The 22,575-nt window shown below is 37.9% G+C and overlaps 1 protein-coding gene across 1 annotated transcript in view; it reads right to left on the bottom strand.

Annotated features, from left to right (window-relative positions):
- ARID2 (AT-rich interaction domain 2) overlaps positions 1–22,575 on the bottom strand; it is a 103,742-nt gene that overhangs the window by 3,585 nt on the left and 77,582 nt on the right. The window contains exons 15-20 of the mRNA XM_065843851.2: positions 19,715–22,563; positions 10,001–10,149; positions 4,536–4,674; positions 4,351–4,436; positions 459–582; positions 282–373 (exon numbers count right to left, since the gene is read on the bottom strand). Of these exons, the coding sequence (XP_065699923.2) occupies positions 282–373; positions 459–582; positions 4,351–4,436; positions 4,536–4,674; positions 10,001–10,149; positions 19,715–22,563 (3,439 nt within the window). The remainder of the gene's footprint in view (positions 1–281; positions 374–458; positions 583–4,350; positions 4,437–4,535; positions 4,675–10,000; positions 10,150–19,714; positions 22,564–22,575) is intronic.

Below are 22,575 nucleotides of genomic sequence, written 5' to 3' on the forward strand. Positions count from 1 at the left end.
ACAGACCCACAGCAAAGGCTTCTGCCATCTCTCTTCAAAAAGTTAACCTGTCCAATTTACCAGACATATTTCAAAAGTCTGGATCACAAATATTGCCCTAGGTGAGAGGATGCTGAGCACTTGTGTGGGGAACTAAACTGTGCAGAACAGAGAGAAACTGTACTGTCCATAAACTTGTATTTTTTTTTTTAAAGTATAGGTAAAACCTACCTATTGCTTGACACTTAAGATAACAGAAACAACACTGCCCACTGGGATCAGAAGAATCATATAATGCTTACCTGCGACCACATTCTGAATATTTACCAATATTTTTTAATATTAAGGCAGCTGTTAATCGGATGTGTTTAGTTATTGGTCCCTCTTTCTCATCCTGTGGAAGAAAAAAAATAAAAGGTAAAAACCCCGCAGTAGCAGTCAACAATTAATATCTAATACTTGAGTCAAACAATACGAACTGTGAAATCTCTGAAGACAAGGTTTCTTGATCCCCTCCTTAGCGCCATTAGGGCAGCACTCGGATGATTCACAATGGCCTTCTGTGCTCTGGGAGTAGAGGCGGTACCCCCTGCAGCTGGCTGCCTACATTAGGAAAGAAAGAATGAATAAAAGTAAGCGTTGCACCACTTTCTAGAAGATTAACATCTCTGAAAATTTATTTTGACAATTTTTTTAACCTATCTGAACACAGACACAAAGATCCCTTAATAGTCGGTGCTGAGATGTGATTTGCCTTTTGTTTCCACAGAGAGAAACCTTATTGAAAAGCCTTCAGAAGAGTCATGGGCTTTATTTTATGTGAAAAAAACCCACTTCTTTTGAAGAAGTACTGCTCATCACCCATGACATTTGTGATGGAAAAGTAATATATTGTACTAATGACAGAGCCACTTCCTGAATTGTACCTATTTAAAGGAATGTTTTCTCAGACAGGGTTTAACAGGAATTGTGATAGTAGTTATGCAAATATAATCTGAGGTTTGGTCAGAGAATATCCTTAAAATACAGCTATTCAAACTTGACACAGTTGATCAGGACTGTAAGACACTAAGACGATATAAAATAAGTATTAGCTGTGGTTAGTGAGGAGTAATATAAAGTAACATGATTTAAGTTATGATCTAAGACATAAACCATCTAATTGTTAAATCAGATCAAACATTTGTAAAACCAATTACCTGTTACTGCAGCTCTCAGACTGAGATTAATAAATTAAACGTGGTATTTTACAAAGCTGGTACAAATAACAAACACAGCGGAAGCAAATTCTCGATTTTCAGTATTAACACTGAAGTCAAAGCTCTGTTTCATGTAAAACTTCGAAATGACTCAAGTAATTAGAGTTAGAAACCATAAATATACAACTTCACTTAATGAGTAAGACACATAATGTAATCTCAAGGGAAAGTTTAACAGTATTAGTGGTAAAAAACATCACCATGCTTCAATATATTGAGAAATACTTAAATGAAGTCTTTCAACATTCTAGTAGAACCTGATTAGAACATCCCAATATCCTAGAAATAAACAGTAGTGCTTACTTGCAAAGATAGCATAAATCACATATAGATGTTTCATTTTTTAAAATGAAAGTTAGCCTGTAAGAGTATTATTTAGGCATCTTCCACTGTGAGTGAATGTTCTAAGAATAAAACTTGAATTCTCTATTCAGAGAGACTTTCTTCATAATCTGAAATTCTAACAAGGAAACCTAGTTTCAAATGAGAAAAAGGGTTCATATGAGTGGTTTTAAACGACAAACCAGAAAATTAGTAACAGACAGGCTGCCTCCTAAAAACTTAGCTCACAGTGTCAGCCTCCCCTGAATGGAAATGAGTTTCAAAACCTTTATGAAGTAGAAGGAGAAGGGCAGGGTCTGAATTAAGAAACTCTTGGGCAATGATAGGAGAGGTCTGAACTAAGAAACTGTTGGGCAATGATAGGAGACTGAGTACCACAGTAAAGGAACTGTCATCTTAATTTTTAACTTCTGGAACATTTTTGTTTTCCTTATATTAAGAAGAACAAGGATTCATCAATGGAGGCTGTTCCAAATGTCTCTCTTCAACAGCTATCGTACTATATTTTAGAAAGTTGAAGTACTATTGCCTTGATTCTAGATATATTGAAAAGGGGACAATCACAATAAATTAGGAATATATTAAAAGATGGTATTCCTTTTTGTTCTGGAAAAAAACGAGTTGATAAAAAGTTTCTGAGACATCAAGTGGACTGACTTATGTCTGTGGGCAAGTATCTATCACATTTCTGTAATTATATTAACTTAACTTCAAACCACACCATCTTGTGATGCAAAGTTATCTCCTGCCCCACTCCCATGGTCCAAGAATATTTTTTGCAGTTCATGCTACCACCTTTGCTTCAGTGGCAACAAGGAAAAAAAAAAATAATGTGAATCCAAAAAGATTCAAATGCACAAAGCTATAGTCAACATACATTTAACTGCTAGTGCTACGTGATCTTCCAGAATGTAATATTCAGCTACTTCTGAAAGCCAGAAGAGGATGAGTTAATATAACACAACTTCAAAAGTAAAGAGATACAAAATTACGGTATAACACCAACTTTGTAATGCAGCTTAACTTAGTCTACCTGGTTCTAGCAAAAGCCATTACAGATTTCTTCCAGTGTGTCTGGTGTGATGACAGACAGAAACGATGCTGAGGGGAACAAGCCCTTGCTCTTTACACTGTGTTCCACAGATCTCATTACCAGCACCAGTAACACTCACTCTATCTGCACTCTCTGAGGTGTAGGGGTAGTTTTACTACATGGTGAGGGATTAAGTGAAGAAAGTTGGCCTAATTAATGGTTAGAAGTGTATTTACGCATCTGGCAAACTCACTCCTTTGATTCATTAGTTTTGTTGTGGGTTTTTTTGTTGTTGTTGTCGTTTTTGGTTTTTAACCAGAATTGATTTTCCATGCAATCAGACAAAAACTAAAGCTAGTTCTCTCACTGTAAGCAGTGCCCAGCCACAAGCAGCATCAAAGGGTAGCAGGGAGAGTCAAAACATCCTACTTCAAGTAGCAGAATGCTCTTATTTCAACTTGTATTCTGAAATCACAACCTATGTATCTTGTGGTATTGCAGTCTCAATATTTCAGCGAGAACTGCTTATGCATATAAGCTCCTACTTTCTGAATCTGACCTAATTAGGGAATTCTGCCTTATAAGAAGGGATATGTTAATATTTTTTTCTAATTGGCAACTGTGCCAATTTTAAAGAAGCCTGTGAGGACACGAATCTACTGGATGTGTTGTCTGCATGATAGAACACTTTTGAAAAGGTAGAGCTGAGATCACAACATGCTCATAGATGGTATCAGCCCTATGCTTACCACTTACTGAGTATTTAAGACTACATTACCATCATTCTACTTTTTGTGGTTTTCAGAACTCTGAATGATGTTTAGTGTAATGAAACAAGGCACCATAAAGCAATCTTCAGTCTGTGTTACGAAGTTTGTTTATATTTAAAAAAAAAATAAATCTCAACTTTCATACCCAGCTGTCTCTGCTGCCTCCAGCAGCTTGGTAGTAATTTAACAAGCCACAGAACAGACTGCAAAAGCCTGCCTGGGACCATGTAATTACATCTTTAGTTTGCAACAAAGAGATTCCAGTTTGTTACTAACAAAGACCGAGTCTTAATACACTTATACAAGTAACTGAAGCCTGAATAATTCCAATATTAACATAACCATCACCACAACCCCACAGCAATGGGGTTGTGCTCTCCAATATCAATTCCAGACGGTTGAAATAATTTTCAGAAAGAAGAGAGTCACATCTGATTCCAGGTAGCAGCACAAAAATAGAAGACTCAAAGGAGCTGATATTTATCTTGTTTGCTTGTTTAAAGGAAAGTTTATTACAAGGGACCCTGGATCAAATCAGCCCAAATTTAGATGACAAAACTGGAAGGAATACAGCAATTTACATGACAACCCATCTCAGCTGTATGAAACAGTTGAACTGTACACAACAACTAACTTTCCATTTGAATTACAAGCACTTTCCTGTTCCAATAAAAGTTTTAAAATGCTGTCCAGTTGGGAAATATCAGGAGACTGTGTTGAGAACAATGTTCACCACAGAGTACTGACCCTTATACCTTGAGGAATTAGCTATTCTTTTTATGATAACTGCAACCACACCTCCCAAATCAGAATCTATTCACTCTTTTGCCCATTTTGTCTCACTGTAATGGATCTCAAATTTGATTACTGTTACAGACTCCACATATGCATAATTTCACGTGATAAGCCAAGTTATAAATACACAAATTCTTCCAATAATTTCTAATTCTCCTATTTTCTCTCTTACTTATTGGGAGGCTTCTGATTTCCTGCTTGTCCTTGTTCATCTTGCTTTAATCCTGCAAGCAAAGCATCTCTGGAACAGTGCTTATCCTGTTGAGGAAAAGAGAAAAGACAGTGAGAAGGGCATGTGAAAATTTACCATGAAATTCCTACTATTTTCTGAAGTAATATGTGAAAGAAAATCTGCACCTGTAAGTGGGTGATGAAGGAAAACCTTTGCCGCTGGAAGGGTTCACATCCCTCCCATAAGCACTGCCCTGGGTAGACGTCTTTTCCTCCATGTTCAGTTGCTGCATGATAGAAAACCTGTGACGGTGTTTGAAACCACCTACAAAAAGAAAGGGAGGGGAACTTAAGGTTGTTTCTTTTTTTCCAGTTAATGGCAAAGCACAAGTATCACGAACATTTTTATTTTCTGAAATGAGACATGCATTGATACATGAAAAGTCATCAAATTTTAAAAGGAAAAATATGTACAAATATTAGCAGTGAGCTACCAATAAATGGCAACAGGATTTTGCCAAATCCAATTGAAATATCATGGTTCAGTCTTTCTATTTATACTTTACCGAAGAAATAATGTATGTTAATTTCAACAGATCCATTCTTTGTGACACAAGCAAAATACAGTAGTAAACTATAAACAGCTAAAAAATTTGGTTTTCGTGTATTCCTTTTCCTGTTCCCCTTCTTCACTAGCAGTCATATGTAGACTTCATATTTAAACTTTAATTGGAAAAAGAGATGCACAGCATTCATCCTATTTGCTCTCAATACTGCACGCTTGTTGAAATCAAAGGAAGAGTCCTCCAAATATCATCTAGCCCAACCCCCCTGCAATGAGCAGGGACATCTCCAACTAGATCAGGTTGTTCAGAGCCCCGTCCATCCTGGTCTTGGATGTATCCAGGGATGTGGCATCTACCATGTCTTTGGGCAACTGTGCCAGTGTTTCACCAAATGGAATGACTTTTCAAAACCTCAAGCTAAGCACTTCGGCTGCCAACAGCCCCATGGTACAGGACATAAGATATTTTAGTGAATGAAGTGTTTCTGCGTCAACAGAAAAGATTAAATTCTCCTAAGCCTGGCCCGGTAATACTCTTGGCAGTATATTTTGTGTTTTCTCTCTGTTCTGTTTGATGAGAGCTCAGGTGTGACATAACGTTATAGTGAGTTCAGCCCACTAAGGGCTTTCTTCCATTTCAAAGGGGTAGAAAAGTTACAATTCACTGTGAATGCCACCTCAAAATACCAGTGAGTTAACAGTTCTTATACAGTTCTTTTCAAATTGGCACACAGACAAAAGATGTGTTATTTTAACATATATCATATGTTAATGCAGAACCACTTTATTTAAAGCAGTATTAAATGTAAGCAGTGAATGACTCAAAGTTGTGGGTCTTTTAGTTTAGATACACCTTAGAACATTATCTCAAGTGTCACAGATTAAATCACTCACTTGAAGAGAGGAAAAAATGGCCAAACTAAACAAAAGACTTAGCCGCTTGAAATTCATTTTGATACACTAACTCAGCTCATCAACACCCACTTAAGGCTCAGACAGAAGAGGTCTAGAAACCTAATTGCTGCTGTTTGGAAAGTCATGACCGCCAGCTGTCTTCACACACTTGCTGGACAGATGCCACTGGCACAGTCTCACCCAAGAGGAAACACACGCACCCACCTCAGCCACTCCGCTTCACATGTCAGTATTTTAGCTTCAGTCAACAGGAAAAGTACTTGTGTTGGGATGTCTGACTGAATTCACTGGGCTGGATGGTGCCAAGAGGGAGATGATCTCCCACCAAAGACTTAGAGCAAGCAGCTGGGGGTGAAGCAACGTTGTAAACCCACAGCAGCTGTTCATAGACAAGCTCAAGTCAGAACTCAGCACATGAAGAGCAGATCAGTGGGTGCTTTGATCCAGCCACCTCCTTCCACATCCTACCACTCATTTCAATCCTGTCCATTATGCAGACATACTTGCAATCAATACATAGGCTGAACTGTATAGATACTGTTACCTGAACCCCATACAGGCTGTAAAGAGCTAATTTCACCCAGAGACAAGTCTTAGTTATAAACTGAATCCTACTGTAATAATCACCTGTAATATAGCAGGTACCTTCTGCACAGGCAATAAATACTGCTCCCTTCAAAATCATTCATTTTTTCCATGCCACTCAGCTCTTACTGAAGGGAGGCTGGGAAGCAGAAATACCTGCCTCTTGCTATTGGTCCAAATAGCCCAGAGTAGCAAATGAAAATAAAATGGTTCACATCTAGATTGACTCAACAGCAAAATATGGTATTCCAGAGGAAAGAAAGACATTTTTCCACAATAAAGGGGAAAGTCAGTGTGTAAACTTCAGCCTGGCACAAACCTGTTTATGAATAATTCCTGGCATGGATGAAACAGATTTCATGTTGTAAGTGAAACTCAAAATGTAGTTTAAAACATTTTATTCAACATGGCAAGGCTTTAAGAAAAATAAAGCTATTTCAGCTATGTTGGTTCATTCACTGTATAGTAAATTCAGTGTTATACTTCAATCACTGATCTAAGAAGACCGAAATGTACTGCCATTTTGCAGAGAAAAACTATTTTTCCTCAAAGAAACACCTAAATATAGTAATAAAGAAAATCTTAAGTACTGAGAATATGGTCAGTTGACTCTACACTCTTGTTTCTCATTTAATTTCTCCATCATTCTGTTCAGCTGCTGAACAGAACATTGAACTAATAGCTGACTTGACAAGCAGTGGAGATTCAATAGCATTTCCAATTTACTTTTTCAACACAAAGCAATTCAAGAGCAGACAGCTCCTGCCTACCCTGAAACAAAATAGCAGCTCTTAGATTAAGCTGGATACAATTAGCAGTACTTGCAGGCAGATGAACTTCAAAGGAAAACACCCACTTTCCGTTACATCCTCAATGCAAAGCAGTGTCCTGACTGACACCTTTTAGAGTTCTACTGCCACTTCAGATACTAAACCTGAATAAATCTATGAGAGGCCAATCATTACAACTATTTGCATAACTGGGCCTGATCTAGTTGTGGTCTTCAGACACTACTAAATCTGTTGGAATTTATTTCAAAATCTGGGTATAATGTTTCTTAATTCAGCTCTTAAAAATGAAACAGCAGAACCCATGCCCACACCAGTGGAACGTTGCTGGCTGCAGCAGCCAAGACAGTGGGGAGGAAAAGAACATACTATTTATATTTATTCAGATTCTTAATAAAATGGCTTTGAAGGCCTCCACTGCCTTTTGCAATACATCCTGGAAGGGAAACTTAATGCTAATATGTTGCGACAATTAAACTAAAGAACATGCATAGAGAAACTGGCGCAAATGACTGTATCAAATTTGTCTCCTGTTGTATCTTCAGGGACAATTGTGAGCACCATGGAAAAACCCACTCCTCTATCATTCTGCTGTGATGAATCTGTCTATTACCTAGGAAAAAGACTGCTAAGCAACCAGGAATGAAACGAAGTAGTGAATGTAAAGTTCACAGAGTAGACTAATTACCCACTCAAAAGAATCTTCTTGTTTCCTGCTTAAACAATAAAAACAGCTAAGACTGAGAGCTACAAATATAACAGTTAAAATAACAGGTGGCAATTCCAGATTTTTCCTTATGTCTGTTAGAAGCTGGAAGCCTACAGGAGATTTGATATTCCTGTTTTTAATCAGGCTGTTGGAGGAACATGGATGAACAACATGCATTTGAGGAAGATGCTAGCGTAACGTTTTGGTTCTCTCTTTACCACAGAGAATGCCGAGTGCAACATCTAAACTGTTTTTAGGTTGTGACTGAAATATTTGAAAAGTGAGAAACACCAAAGGAACAAGAGCTGTGTGTCACATGAACTACGATCTATCAAAGCAAAATCTCTGAAGGCTTTTGAAAATAATGAAACTTAACCATGAACAAAAACCAGTACAGTAAGTCATGACAGGAGAAACTAAAGCAACAGAAATTATACACTATCTTTGACATAAAATGTAGAGATCAGCTTGTAAAATAGGAGCCATGTAGCCTTTAACTTCCACCTCAGGAAAATTTGCTGAAATACTATTTTAAGGCAGACTGACAAAAGGACTTATAATGTGAGGTAATCATAATTGTATAGTTCCTCCTGCCACCCCAAAATTTGACTGCACATATTTACATCTTACTTCACGTGTGACATCAGCTCGTTCTATGGTTACATGTCACCTCAAGTCTACGCAACTCATCCTACATAACTTTAGACATAGAAGAAAGTTGGTGACTAACTTATGCTTCAAAACTGTGGTTCAGCAAACTCTTCAAGATTGTATAAATTGCTGAGGTTTCTGGTAAGAAACTCCCCCAGCTTTTCATTTCCACCTCTGTACAACCAGCTCTTGTACCAACACAGGTGCTTATACATCTGTTGTGCAGCCAGTAGAACACATCTCTATGGTTATATTTATTAGCAGTTAAGGAATAAAGTGAAAACTAAGTAAAGCCTTATATGCATTTCTTACATACAGAAGTGTTACCTACCAAAGGAAAAAAAATCACTTTGAAGGTGAAAAAAGGGCAATGATTTTAAAAGTCCCAGATACCTACAGTACCAGAGTGTTACCTAAAATCCGTATGTCTTGCATTGACTTAATGACCTTTCAGTTATGTTTGTAAGGAATGAAAGAAAAAGAAGTTACAGCTTCAGCGGTCTACAGGTTAACTGTCCTTCAGTATTCCTCTAATTCTGCTCACATGCCTCATTTTCACCATCTCTTCCAAACATTCTAACTTCTCTATCATTTCACCCCAACTTTCTGAATGTCTACACAACAGCTTTCTGCCAAATCCTGTAATGATGAAGAATCTCACCCTTTTTCATACCCATCCTATAGGTCATGCAATTTCTCTCACTGTTTTCAAAATGGCTATCTGAAAACTACCTTTGTGTACTCTTCACTTAAAACTAAGCATATTCACAAACTTATGTTACTTCTAAAATCAGTGTTAAGATAGCAAGGGTAATATCATGTTTTTAGGAGCCTCCATCTATAAGTCTGCTAGCTCACTCAACTCCCTTACAAGGACTAGAACAACAAATCAAAAAAAGTCTAATCATTGCTGTCTATTCTTAAGGCTAAACTCCTTTATATTTCCTTTTGTGAAAATGGAGTCCTGTGGCACACAAATGGTATCATAATTACTACAGTTAGTCATAATTTAAGTTAGACTTTGACCATGACATAGAAGTGCAACACCCTGTTCTTGCAAAACTGGAAACACAAGAAAATTATTTGTAACTGGAGTACAGTAACTACTTCTGTATTTGCAACACAGATAACAAGCTTCGGAGCTAGGATTTTTTTTTTTAACTACATGGCAATATTTTATTTATTACTAAAAAATCAATATATTATAAGAAAGCCACGTAATACTCATTTTATGCTCTGAAATATAATTGAGAGCAGTTAAATGTCTTGTGCTCCCCCATCTCAACTTCCTCAAGAGTTTTCACTTTTTGTTTTCCCCACGGCTAAAAGTATAAGGTACCTTAAGAAAACAGAAAGGATAGAACTCATAGAATCACCTTCTATATACAAGCATCTGTTAAATATTAGTAAAAGGTAGTTAAATAAAGGAACCATTTACTTTTTACAAGATTGCCACAGACACATGAAGTTCTGTCCAGGTTTTTTCATTTGCTCTGCATGCTGACTTGCTGCAGTGTACGAAGGTGGCTGCAAATTGATCTGCTGGCCCTGTACTTGCACTGTTGGTATCGACGTTGCAGGTGTGCTCTGTAGAAAAAGTTAGAACACAGTTTTAAACAAGGCTTATTTCAAGACTTGGCATACAGTTTATTGTTTGTTCAAAAATCTTTTGTTTTACACTTCAATCCACAGGGTTTCCATATTTTAACAGTTGGAACTCTGAATAAACATTTACAGACAGTAAGAGACATACAACTTTTACACCATAGTATTTATGCAGAAGTTTCTAATATTCAAATTGCTAAACCTTATGCCCAAATTCAAATACGGAATTACAACTGCAAATTAAATTTCTCAAGGACACTAGTGGAGCAATGGTTAGCATTATTTTGCAAAGGCTTTGTTTGTTCTTCAAGAAAAGAACACATGCAAAAGCAAGGGGTTGCAATATCATCAGCACAGGGAATAGTTATAAATGTAAGAGAAAATATTGCTAACAGAAGTAACAGAAGCAAAATAAGCACTGATACATTTAAAACTGCTTTATGGTTTTTGATGAAATGGTTTAATGTGCTGCATCTGTGGAATTCTTAAACTGTTGCATTAGTAAAGGTCAGCCTGTGTTACAGAGTATGTAAGAAAAGGTAAATTGAACAATGCTAGAAAAACACTATCAAAGACCAGTAGGCTCCAACTATGACATACCATTTTTTCTAGAAAACTTGGTAAATCATATAATTCTTTGAACTCTTGTAAAATCAGCCAGCACATGTACCTTTATATAGAACACCACATGCCCAGAATGCCTAAAGATGCCGTACAATGTGGATACAGTGAAATAAACATTTCAGAGAATAAAGAGACGTTTTCCTTGCTCCCTTGCAATACTACAAGACACTTAGTTTAACAGTTAACAAAAATTGCATTAGAAGTGACCTAAACAAATACATAACTAAAGCCAAAATAGGTCAATTTAATTTATTTTTTCTGAATAACAGACACTGAACACTGGATCTCCCCATTTTGGAATATTGTTTGTATCAGAATACTGTTTCTCCTTCTTTTTTCCTGGAAGGCTCTGGACAGCAAGATATTCATAGAGATGATGACGATATAAAAAAAATCAAGCTTCTAAATATTGTTAGGAATGAAGATCTAACATCCTTTTCTTCCCTACTGCTAGGAAATGAACGTAACACTCTTTGTCAAGAGACCAAGCAAAACTACTTTCAAGTCTGTGTTTAAGATTATTATAAAAGAAACGCTTTCAAGCGGTGCACACAATACTCTGGTTATGTCTTTACAACTCTGCTACTGAATAGCTCTAGACTCTAAAGACTCTAAAAAACCGAACAGTTAAGTGCAACTTCTAACATTTCATTTGCATATTGATGTTAACTTCAGCTGCTCTCTATTGGCATTGTGGACAACAGTCACACAAGGTAACAAGTTAATTACTGTCACAGATTGTACAACACTAATAACATGACCAAAAGGACTGTAAAAAAGCCTCATCAAACCCAAAACACTTCCCATGTCCAAGCATAAATTCTGATAAAAATAAGACAAAACTCTACGAAACTCTTGGACACAGCACAACTATTGTATGACACCTGGGACCTGCGCATGTCAAAAGTTGTTAGAAAGGACTCTAGTCCATTAATCATAAATAAAATTATTTTGAATTCTGCAACAATTTCCATCTAAAGACCTCTGAGATATTTTGCAGATTGGGTAATGAATCTTCACAATGTATCTTAACAAAACGTAAACACAAGTGGACCTTTTTAAGATCAACACCCCTTTAACAAGCCATTTTTAAAGTGAGGCTGAAATTACAGAGCATCAGCCGTACAGCCTGTTTTACAATCTACACTTGGCATCCTGATATCAATACATTATTATGGTCTTTATGTGACTTTTTGTCCCTATAGAATTTCTATCCCATTCAATGTGCTGGAGAGAGAGTGAGTTTACTGAATTCAGTATTTCATTTAATTCTCATCATTCAATGTGTGGCTCACATATTATTTACTCCATTCTAAGCAAACCCTGCAATTAACCCAGAATTATGAATTTTCTCAAGGGTTTTTCTGGCAAGCTCTCCTCATGGTATTCAAAGGTTTTAATACTATCTCATTAAAATACTGTTTATTTTAAACAAAGAGATCTGAGATATATAACACAAAATGTTACATGCTGAAAATGAAAGAGCACAGAAAGGGAAAGAATTTTCAGCACAAAAAGTTAAAATTCAGTTTCCCCTCCTATTTCTTTCTACTTTTTTTTTAGTGAGGGAAAAAAAAAAAAAGCTGATAAACTGCAAAGAAATGTGGAAAATAATTGTTGTTTAGAATTCTCTAATTGCTGCAGTACTGCAAACTAGTTTTGCTCAAACTTGTAGCATTAAGCACTTACAACTTCCATGCATTTTTAAGTCAAATTTATTGCTTGCCTATCAACTGTACTGATTATATTTTAAAATCAACAGACAAAGCAAAGTTATCTTTGTTTCCTAGGTTTTATTTTAGAAACCTAAGTTCAGTTTTCAACCATTTCAAAGCTTTCCTCTCTTCATTAAAGTGATCAGAAATACTGCTCATTTTTGTTTTCTTTTTTCCCTCCTCTATTTTCATGTATTGATTCAGTAATGTATGGTAATGGGACCACTAAAATTACATATAGTCTTTGTTTTTCAGAAATGAAACTCCTCATTTCTAGAAATGTACTTAGGAATACTTGCTATGTGCTACCTAGTTTACAGGACCAATATGCAATGATTGTGAAAACTCACTTATTTCTTCAATGTATGGAACTAAAATAGACACTTCAGTTTTCCTAATAAATTTTTTCCAGGAGCAGTAACATTGAAAAAAAAATTCTCCATCGCATAAAAATTTCACAGAATTTCCTCCTCTGGCAAAAAGTTTTAACAATTCCAGGTTCCTCAAGAAAGCAAACACCCAGTACTCCAGTACACGTGAAAGCATTTCATGGCATCTTTTTATATTCAGATTAGACCTCTCCATGATATGATTTGTAATTGCCACCACTTAGCACTTTTGCAAATCAGATCTCTCTGGTTCTTTGGACTGCAAGGTACCTCAAGTAGCAGCATCGCCAAATAATAAAATCCGTTTCGTAAGTTCAGAGTGCCACTTTAAGGACTTAGGAGTCATGATGCAGGATATCAACATAAAAAATACCTGATAAACTAAACACTAAAAGAAGCAAAGCAGCTAAATATGTTATTGTATTACATACACACACACATAAAGAATGCATTTATATTCAGTGATTTCCTGTCCCAAATGACCTAAGCTACTCTGACCTAAAGTCTGCCCTAAATGACAATTAATTCCACATAAACTGACCCGTCAGTAACCACGCTTGACATGTTTCTCGGTCCCCGAGAACACAACAAATTGTGTTAAAGGAGCCAAAATAAATACACTGTACGAAGAAGTTACTTCAGCATGAAAGGTAACAAAATTGCAGGACAGCCTGAGGAAACTTTAAAAACAGGCACAGAAATACCATTCTCTGACACCTTCACTCTTTTCTTTAATCCAGTTTCTGATGGCAACCCCCAAAATAGCATGTTCTGAATTTGATTTCTGAATTCCTTCACACTATTGGAGATTTTCTGTTTTCCCTGTTGTTGATTACTAGGGTCTAGGCAGTAAGATCATGACTCAAGACAGGTCTCTTAGCTTGCCGTGCCTGGGCACAGATGCAAAGAACTCAAGTTTCGATGACAAAAGTTAGGATTTCTGTAACTTTAATATACTCTGTGCAAAGCCAGCCAAGTTATGAGGGTTGCTGGCCACCAATACTTTATCTCAGAGATAAAACCTGACTGACCATAAACTGAAGAAAGCAGCAATAAACAACCACAGTCAGTGTTCCATTATTTGCGGACTCCTTACCTGAACCGCAAATTAAAGACACCCCAAACACAGCACCAGCCATGGTCTGCATTAGCTCAGCTTTAGTGCTGTACAACTGCAATTGTTCTGCTGTCCAGGTCAGTTTTGTTCTCACATGCAGACCGCACCATGCCCAGTACCACTGGACATGACTGGAACCAGACAGGCTCTTCTTGCATCACGTTTATTCTACCAGAAATGTACTTGGTATCAGAGCTGAAGGCAAGGTCCAACAGGGAGATGTGGCCAACGCTGAACGGGAGCTAACAAGCCCAGCTAAACTGGAGGTGCTTAGCAATGAAGAACTATCAGGATCCCAGCAATGGACTTCCCATCATAGCAGGTTCTAGTTCAGGCACAATTACATCCCAGAAAGCAACTTTTTAAATTATTATTTGTTTAGCTTATTTTTGTCCAGTTACCTTGTATTTAATTAACCTTAAGTTTACCTTTGCCAGTTACCTTTAGCTACAATAGTTTCTTATCTTCAAGATAAAAATGACACCTTTGAATCAACCACATAAAAGATAGCAACAAGCCTCATCAAGAGCCTGCATGGACTATTAAAATGCAGAGGAGGATGCTTTAAAGAATCATTTTCCATCTTGCTCCCTGGGCTAACGAAAACCAGAATATGTTGCAACAAAGATAAACGTGATGAGTAGCCAACGCTAGCAATGCTGGCTATACTACTCTTACAGTATGTTCCTCGAACTGCATTCCCAATGCTTACTTTGGAGGCAGCTCTTTGATCACTCACCTAATTCATTTGGACAGAAAATACTCTGACAGCAGTCTTTACAGAATTACAAAGTCAAGCATACAAATAAGAAATCTATATAAAAGAAATAATTTAGTAAAGCATTGCAATACAAGACAGTGCTTGAATTCAAGCAAAATTTTAACAGCTGGATTTATGTACAGACTCTAACAATAATATCCTTTACTACTGTACACATTGCTATTATAGGTGAAATATGAAACTATACAGATGGTACTCTTAAGATCCTGCTCTCTTGGATATATTTCTGCATGGATGTGGCTAATCTTTCCCCAACTGTATGATTTGCACTGAACTCTTTAGCAACATAAATATAAACCCTTAATACCTGTACAGTCTACTTATGGAACAAATACTACAGCCTACTTGTAGTAAGCAGGAGATTTTATCTCCAGACTGAGTGACTTTAGATTGAGACACTGGGGGTGGGGGGACAGGAAAATGGGGAGCGGGGAGTCCAGCATAGTCATGAAAACTAAGAGTAAAGCTGAGTTTTCTGATAACTAGAATGGACTGTTTACAAAAGATACTAATTCATTTTTATGCACAAGAGCTCCTCCATTTGGGAATCCATGCTCCCTAGGTGGTAGCAGCAATACACCCTATGCCTTGGGGCCAGAAACAGCCTCCACACCTCCATTTCACAGAACCAATGGTGCCATTCCCTTATGTATTAATGGCTAACTCTATTTTAGCATAAAACCTGCTTGTTTTATTTATTGTACCATCAACAAGAGAACATACTGCATCCCAGTGTGATGGGGGCCCTATTGACGTATGGAGCCATATGCAGTTTAAAAGCATCAGGCTGCATTTTTTTCACCCACCATTAATATTTGCATGCCCACAGTAAATACATTCAGCTCAATGTTAAACAGTTAGTTAGTAGCAAAATATTTTTTAAAGTATCATAGCATTTGCAGTTCAGTGTTACTGAAAATTTTATGTTTAGCTGCTTCTTGATAATGAACCTATATAAAAAGGTAACTTATAAGCTGAAAATTAATTACAGCAGGATTTGAGTATGAGGAAGGGGTCAGGTGGACATATAGGCACTAAAATACATGTTCATTTCTGGTTGTTAGATTACTGAGGTTTACGTCTCCTTGCAACTGTGTGCTTCACAAGTGACAAGCAGTAAAAGCACAGAGATTCTGTATTTCGGTACTTCCAGCTGAGAAACTCATTTGCTCTGTGGCTAGGAATGAACTACACCTCCTGGGGCCACACACCTGCTTTCTGGTGCATGGTAATTCTTAGCTTCCCAACCAAGAGAGAGCAGGAGCAAATAGTTAAGGCAACACTCACACAGCTTTTGCCACCTAAATTTCCACCCAAGCATGTTTCAAGTGAGTGGCCTTAAGAGAAATGGAAGTGTGTTGTTTATGAGGGGATGACAGTGAGGAGCAGGGAAGTGATTACTTTAAAAGCCAGATACGGCAATTTAAATCAGATTTGCTCACTTCTAGGAACTTGGTGTAATATCAGAATATTCCTTAAAAACACACACCAACTGGGACAAACCAACATAGTTATGTTCAACAGATGTTTTGGAGGTGTCTGAAGAGGCGTAAAAAAAGAGTGGAAAATAAAATGTACAGGTAGGTAATTGCTCTTTTCTTTTTCATCCATCAGCCCAGTGCAATGCCTCAGGAAAGCAATAATTCAGGAGCAGGGACCACGGAAATAAAAGGACACCAAGAAAGTCAAGTGCCAGTTCTGTCTCCTCACAGACTACATTTAACAGACTCACAAAATACAGATGGATATAAAAAAGACATGTGTTCTTACCCACATGCCCATAACCTAATTTTTGTATAAAAATACAAAAAATAAAAATCTTTAAAATCAGTATATATGTTTTTTTTCAAAAAGTTCTGCTGAGGTATACAATTAACATAGAACAATCATAGATTCTACACACACATCTGGACTTCTCTAACTGCATTTTCATAGCACTATATGGGCTGTCCCATAAACAACAATAACTTTAATTATTTTAGTAGGCCATTTAAATCAATTTCCCCCCCCCCCCAAGCATATAGTACCAGCCCATTTCAAACTACCATTCATAGCCTGAAACAAATCTTAACTTTTACATTCCCTTACGAATTATTTCACTCTTCTTGGCCTTAAGTTCAAGTGTCTTCCCTTTTTCCTTTCTGCAGTTCATGACAACTAATCCTGCTGTAGTTGCATAGCGATACTCTCCTCCCTCTTCTGTCCTACACATCTCCTTTTCCAGCCTTCCTGTTGGGTTCTTATTTTATTACAAATTTTCTTCCTCTATCCCCTTCTCACTTCTCTGAAATACAAGCTTCAGTTCAAAATAAAATTTTAGGATGACAAGCAAACAGGAAATCACACAGACTAACAGCTTCAGCAGCTACATAATTTTGCCCTAGCTAATGTTCCCTGTTCCATTTATTCCACACAGTCCACAAAAAGAATCATGATCTCCTATTTCTTCTGCAAGACATTCAGCATACACTAGGTACTGCAGAGAGGATAAAACAATGCAGATGCTCAAGTGAAAACAGTGCAGCCTTTCAAAACGTCAGAGTTAAGAAAGCTGCTTATCGTGTAAAGAAGACGCTCAAAATGGGAGGCAGAAAATATGACACTATACAGGGCCTAACCTTATTAAATCTCAAACTGAATTTATGAGAATTTGACTACGTCTTAATATGTCTAAATGTCTTAAAGATACTCCTAGAAACAGACTCAATATTGGAAATACTTAACACCTGCTTTTCCAGCAAAACAATGGCTACCGCAGCTGTTCGAGAACTTTGGGAAAAAAAAAAAAAAAAAAAAGAGCCGGCCAGAATGATTTTGGTACTGGTTATAGTCCAAGACATTTATTTTAGAAGAGTGGTAAAGATCCTTAAGAGTCTTAAACCAAACTATGATGTTCGCTATATCTCAACAGAGTACTATAAAGTTGGTTCTATTATAAGTCAGTATTTAGCATTACCATGACAGACATGACTTATAAATAGCCATATGTAATGATTAATGCAATTAGTTAACGAATTAGATTATTCAACAAGATCAAAACTAATAAACTCCTTTCCTCCCATATTCCTGTAATTTTGAAGAAAGCAAGGTCATCCTATGGACAGGAAAATGAGTCAACTTCCATAGAAGCAGACATTAAACCAAGTTATTTTGATCTGCAAATCTGTACTGAATGGCATAACCAGCTGGCAGCATTTCTGTTTGTACAGTTAATGGAAAATGTACGGACTATTAATGATAGTGATATGAGTGACAGTGTAAAAAAAGAAACTACCAGTACAGTAAATATTCTTTTTTTTTTCCTCTATTACCATGATAGAACAGCTAATCCAATACAAATTAAATAGTTCACATTATTACTCTCTTCTTCTCAAAAATCTGGAAGTCTGATAGCTCTTTGAGACACAAGTGAAAATTCTTGTCAGCCACATGCCCAGGAAATAAGCAACCACAGATAATATTTATTCCACTCCAGAGACACAGCCATACCATTTTCTATTTCAGCCAAATCCTTAGCAAAACTATACCAGAAATTCAAACTGTGTAACAGCTAAAGACACTGTAAAGAGCCAGGTTTAGCTTGCTTTTTTTTTTGTTTGCACTACTGAAAATTAGCACATTCTCCTTATGCCTAAAAAAGACACTTTCATTTTGGTCAATTCATTTTTAGTAAGAACAAATATAAACATGGATCTCTGATAAAACCTCAGTGAAAACTTACATGAGAGTTTAAAGGCATTTTATAAAAATAACTCTGGCAGCATGGCGGTTTGACACAGAAAGAGAAGTAGCACTGTCCATCACTTACTGGATTTTGAGTTCGTAAGGTCTATATGCGCTACCCCGCCAAAACCAAACAAAAACCCAACCAAACAAACAACAGGCAGATAAGAAGTAAAAGACTTGTCTTACGTCAAGGTCAAAATGCACTAACATACACTGAAGATTTCACTTCTCTTCTCCACAGTCTGCCAGAACTCTGTGACTGTCAGACCTACTATTCTATTCTCTTTGCTTCTGTTCAGGTTAGGAACTTTTTTTAGAGAGGGATTTTCTGTCCATGGACAAAGTTAAACTCTAAGAGACTTGAATAACCTTTAACGAGATTATTTGTACTTATTAATGCTCATACAACTGATAACCATCCCTTATTTCTAATAAAGTGTTAGGGAGTAACCACTTTCAAATGGTTAAAAAAAAAAAAAGGTTGATTGAAGAAAGAGGAAATAACAATTAAAAAAATCCCCAAACAACAACAAATAAACAAAAAAAAAACACAAACAAAACAAAAAACCCCCACCAAAATACCCCCAACAGAAAGAACCCTCCCCAAATTCTGTCACAAAAACCTCCAAACAATGTGTATTGTTATCAATAAACATTACAAATATTTTGCAATAAACAAATATTTCAACAAATAAACAGAACAATATTTTCTCCTGGCTGCAGTGAATGTCTGAAGGAAGCCTTCGAAGACCACCTTTAAATGCAAGAACTTCCGGTCATTTCAGCAAGCCAGAGCAGCTGCGGTTATTGACTTGCAAAAAATACATATTAACTCCTCCATACGCAATAAGGACCAAGAATAAAATGCAGAACAATTCCGACATTTTTTACAAGACTATACAACAAATCATTGTTTTCAGAACAATTAATCCTTTAAAGAAACAACCAGCAAGCGAAGTTCTTTCCTGACTGTGTATTATCAAGCTACAAACTATTTTAAATTCTGTTACTGACATCGAAGAAGTATGCAAACTATTAGAACTTCAGTCTGTCAAAGATGAGAAACCATACATTTCTGAATATTTTAAATATTATGCAAGAGATACTGACTGAGTTTACATTTTCACCCACATTATTTCACAGTATTACTCAGAATCACAGTTGGAATAAACATAAAAAGAACACTGCAACATACCTGTGTGACCATGCTTTGTATATACGTGGTTGGATGCTGCTGCTTTTGTTGAACAGCACTTTCTATTGCTACTTTCGCTACAGTGCTTGGATCCGCTCCAGCTGGCACAGCAACCATAGTTGCACTGCAACCAGCATTGTTGGGGTCACTGATTGTAACAATTCTAACTCCTACTTTATTTGGAATTCCTGGAACAGTTTCCCTGTCATTATCCTCTGCTGGCCTCTTTACAGTTTTGCATTCTGCTGTGCCATTAGTAGACCGAACTTCGGATGACAGGGTAGACTGGGACACTCTAGGTCCTGAGTGTGGAACTGCTATGATTTGATGCCCCTGTATAACAGAGGCTGTAGATTGTGGTGAGACAACTACACTTGGGCGTTGCTGAGGCACATCTGAATTCAAACTTGAAGCTAGAGGTCCATTAGGTAAATCAGTGTTGGTACCACTAAGTTGCTGGGTTAACAGTTTTGCAGCCTCCTGTGTACCGCTTACAACAGGTGAACTACTCAAAGTTAATACAGGCCCATTAGAAATTCTTTCCCCTTGATCACCTTTGGCAGTATCTTGCTGCGTGGCATCCAAATTCCCTTGTTGTTCCACTGAAGATATCTCACCATTTCCTACATGATTGGAAGTTTTGTGATTTGGAATGTTTTTGCTCAAATGAGAACCATCTCCTTTATCAAAATCACAGATTCCATTAACTAGGGGCTTCTTCAAATCACTTTTAATTTCCTGTGTGTCCATCTGTTCAAAGTTCTGCTTTCCAGGAGCTCCGTTCTCACCCATTTCTAATGATGGCCCATTACTGACTTGTGAGCACTGATTGGCCTCATTCTGAGTTTTCCCTGAGTTAGAAGGAGGTAGACTGGAGTCACTATACTTTCTCCCATTTAAAAGACTTCCCACCTGCATTTCATTTTCTTTTGCATCCCCATTGCTGGTGTTTGCAGCTCCTCTTCTGCAGGAAGGATTCTCCATAACTTCAATTTTACGTTCATGAATGTGTAAACCTGTTGCTTCCTTTGCTTCTTCCTCCTTTTGGCAAATTATTTTATCACCTTTGAATGGGGGAGCAGCAGTACATGGTGATTGTCCAGCTGAAGGTGCTTGAGTAGCTGGAAGAGTTTGCACTTGTAGCCCAACTCCTGTCTGTGCTCCACTGACTGCAATTCCTGCTGGAGCAATGATCTGAGTTGCATTTCCCTGACTCACAGTTGCAGTAGCAAAACTCGTATTTGGCACAACTGTTATCGTAACCTGGTTGCCAGTAGTCCCTTGGAAAATAGTTGCTGGGCTGTTTGAGATCAACTGGCCTGGCAATATCTGTAAATTAGAAATGGGTACTGTTTGGACTGGCCCTTGGGGCTGGATTGCACCCGGGACCAGCTGAACATTTTGCTGCCCAACTAGCAGCTGCTGAGCTGGAGACTGTCCTTGAACTCCAAAGCCTGGTGCCTGGTTATTGGCCATCTGATAAACCACCTGAGGGCTAGGAGCTCTTGCATTGTTAGGTGGAGGAATCTGTGGAGCTGGAAGTATAAGCTTCCCTCCTGGAGTGGAGGGGCCTCTTTTGGGAAGAAGGAGTTGTTTTATCAGACTAGACTCACCAGAGTTAGGCTGGCCAACTCCTGTATTAGGCTGTTGTGACTGAACTTGCATTTGTATTGGTTGTTGTACCTGTACCTGCTGCTGCGATGATGCTGGTGAATGTTGCTGTTGCTGCTGCCTCTTTACAGAAAGCATCTGGCTGACAGTAGGAGGGGGTCCTTGTGACTGAGAAGGGGTAGATGAAGATGACATAACTGTAGGGACTTGATTATTTGTAACCGGGCCTGGGGATGGTGAAGAGGATGGAGTAATGCTTGGCTGTCCAGTCAACTGGACAGTTTGACCAGTGGGAATAGAAGCTGGATTAGCAAGCACTATTTGATGAATGGCTGGTGCATACGTTTGACCTTGCTGAGCTGGCTGGCTTACAATCACTACACTTTGCTGGGATGGTGGTGGAGGCTGCTGCTGTGGCTGCATCGGCTGCTGTGGAACTTGCTGAGATGGCAGAGGCTTTGGTGCAATGTTCTGAAACCCTACCCTAGACGTTGGTGGGTTTTGGACACCTGCGATTGTAACCACCTGCCCAGCTGCTACTTGGAAATTCTGAACTGTGGTGGCAGAAACCATGTTAGATGCAGAGGTTGTGACGTACTGCTGTGGTGCTATGATGACTGTATCTTGTTGCTGGTTACCAGCAGAGGACTGCTGAGATGACGTCTGCCCAGGTTGTGATGATGTGCTGATTAGCTGCTGACCCTGTGAAACTGCTGAACTGCATGCTGGTATGTTTTGTACTCTGCCAAATATATGACCCTGAGGTACAGCTTGCTGAATTACCGTAACAGGAGTGCCTGAAGGGATCTGTCCCGGTACCACTGCGTGCAGTGGAGACTGTTGTTGAATTACAGGTTGGTGGTGAAGCAACGTTTGAGAACCAACAACAGTAACAGACGGCTGTTGTCCTGTAGTGCTGTAATTTTGATTAGAAGCTTGTGGTGCTCCTCCTACAGCAATAGTAACAGGAACTGCAGACTGGGGAACAGAGCTCTGTATTACTGTGGCCTTCACTACTTCACAGGATATTGGACCTTTGCTCTGTATAACAGTCACTGGAGCATTTTGTTGCTGCTGTGTATGAACAGAAGGATTTTGCGGAATTCTAGAAACAGTCTGTGCCACAGTATGAACACCTTGAATTGGAAAAGACATCTGTGTTGCTGTCAAAGTTGAAGACTGGTTAAGAGGGGTCCTTGGATAGTGATTTCCTACGCTTGGTAGCCCATGCGGGATTCCTGTTGAAAAAA

Source organism: Patagioenas fasciata, chromosome 1, assembly GCF_037038585.1.
Source record: "Patagioenas fasciata isolate bPatFas1 chromosome 1, bPatFas1.hap1, whole genome shotgun sequence".
NCBI lineage: Eukaryota > Metazoa > Chordata > Aves > Columbiformes > Columbidae > Patagioenas > Patagioenas fasciata.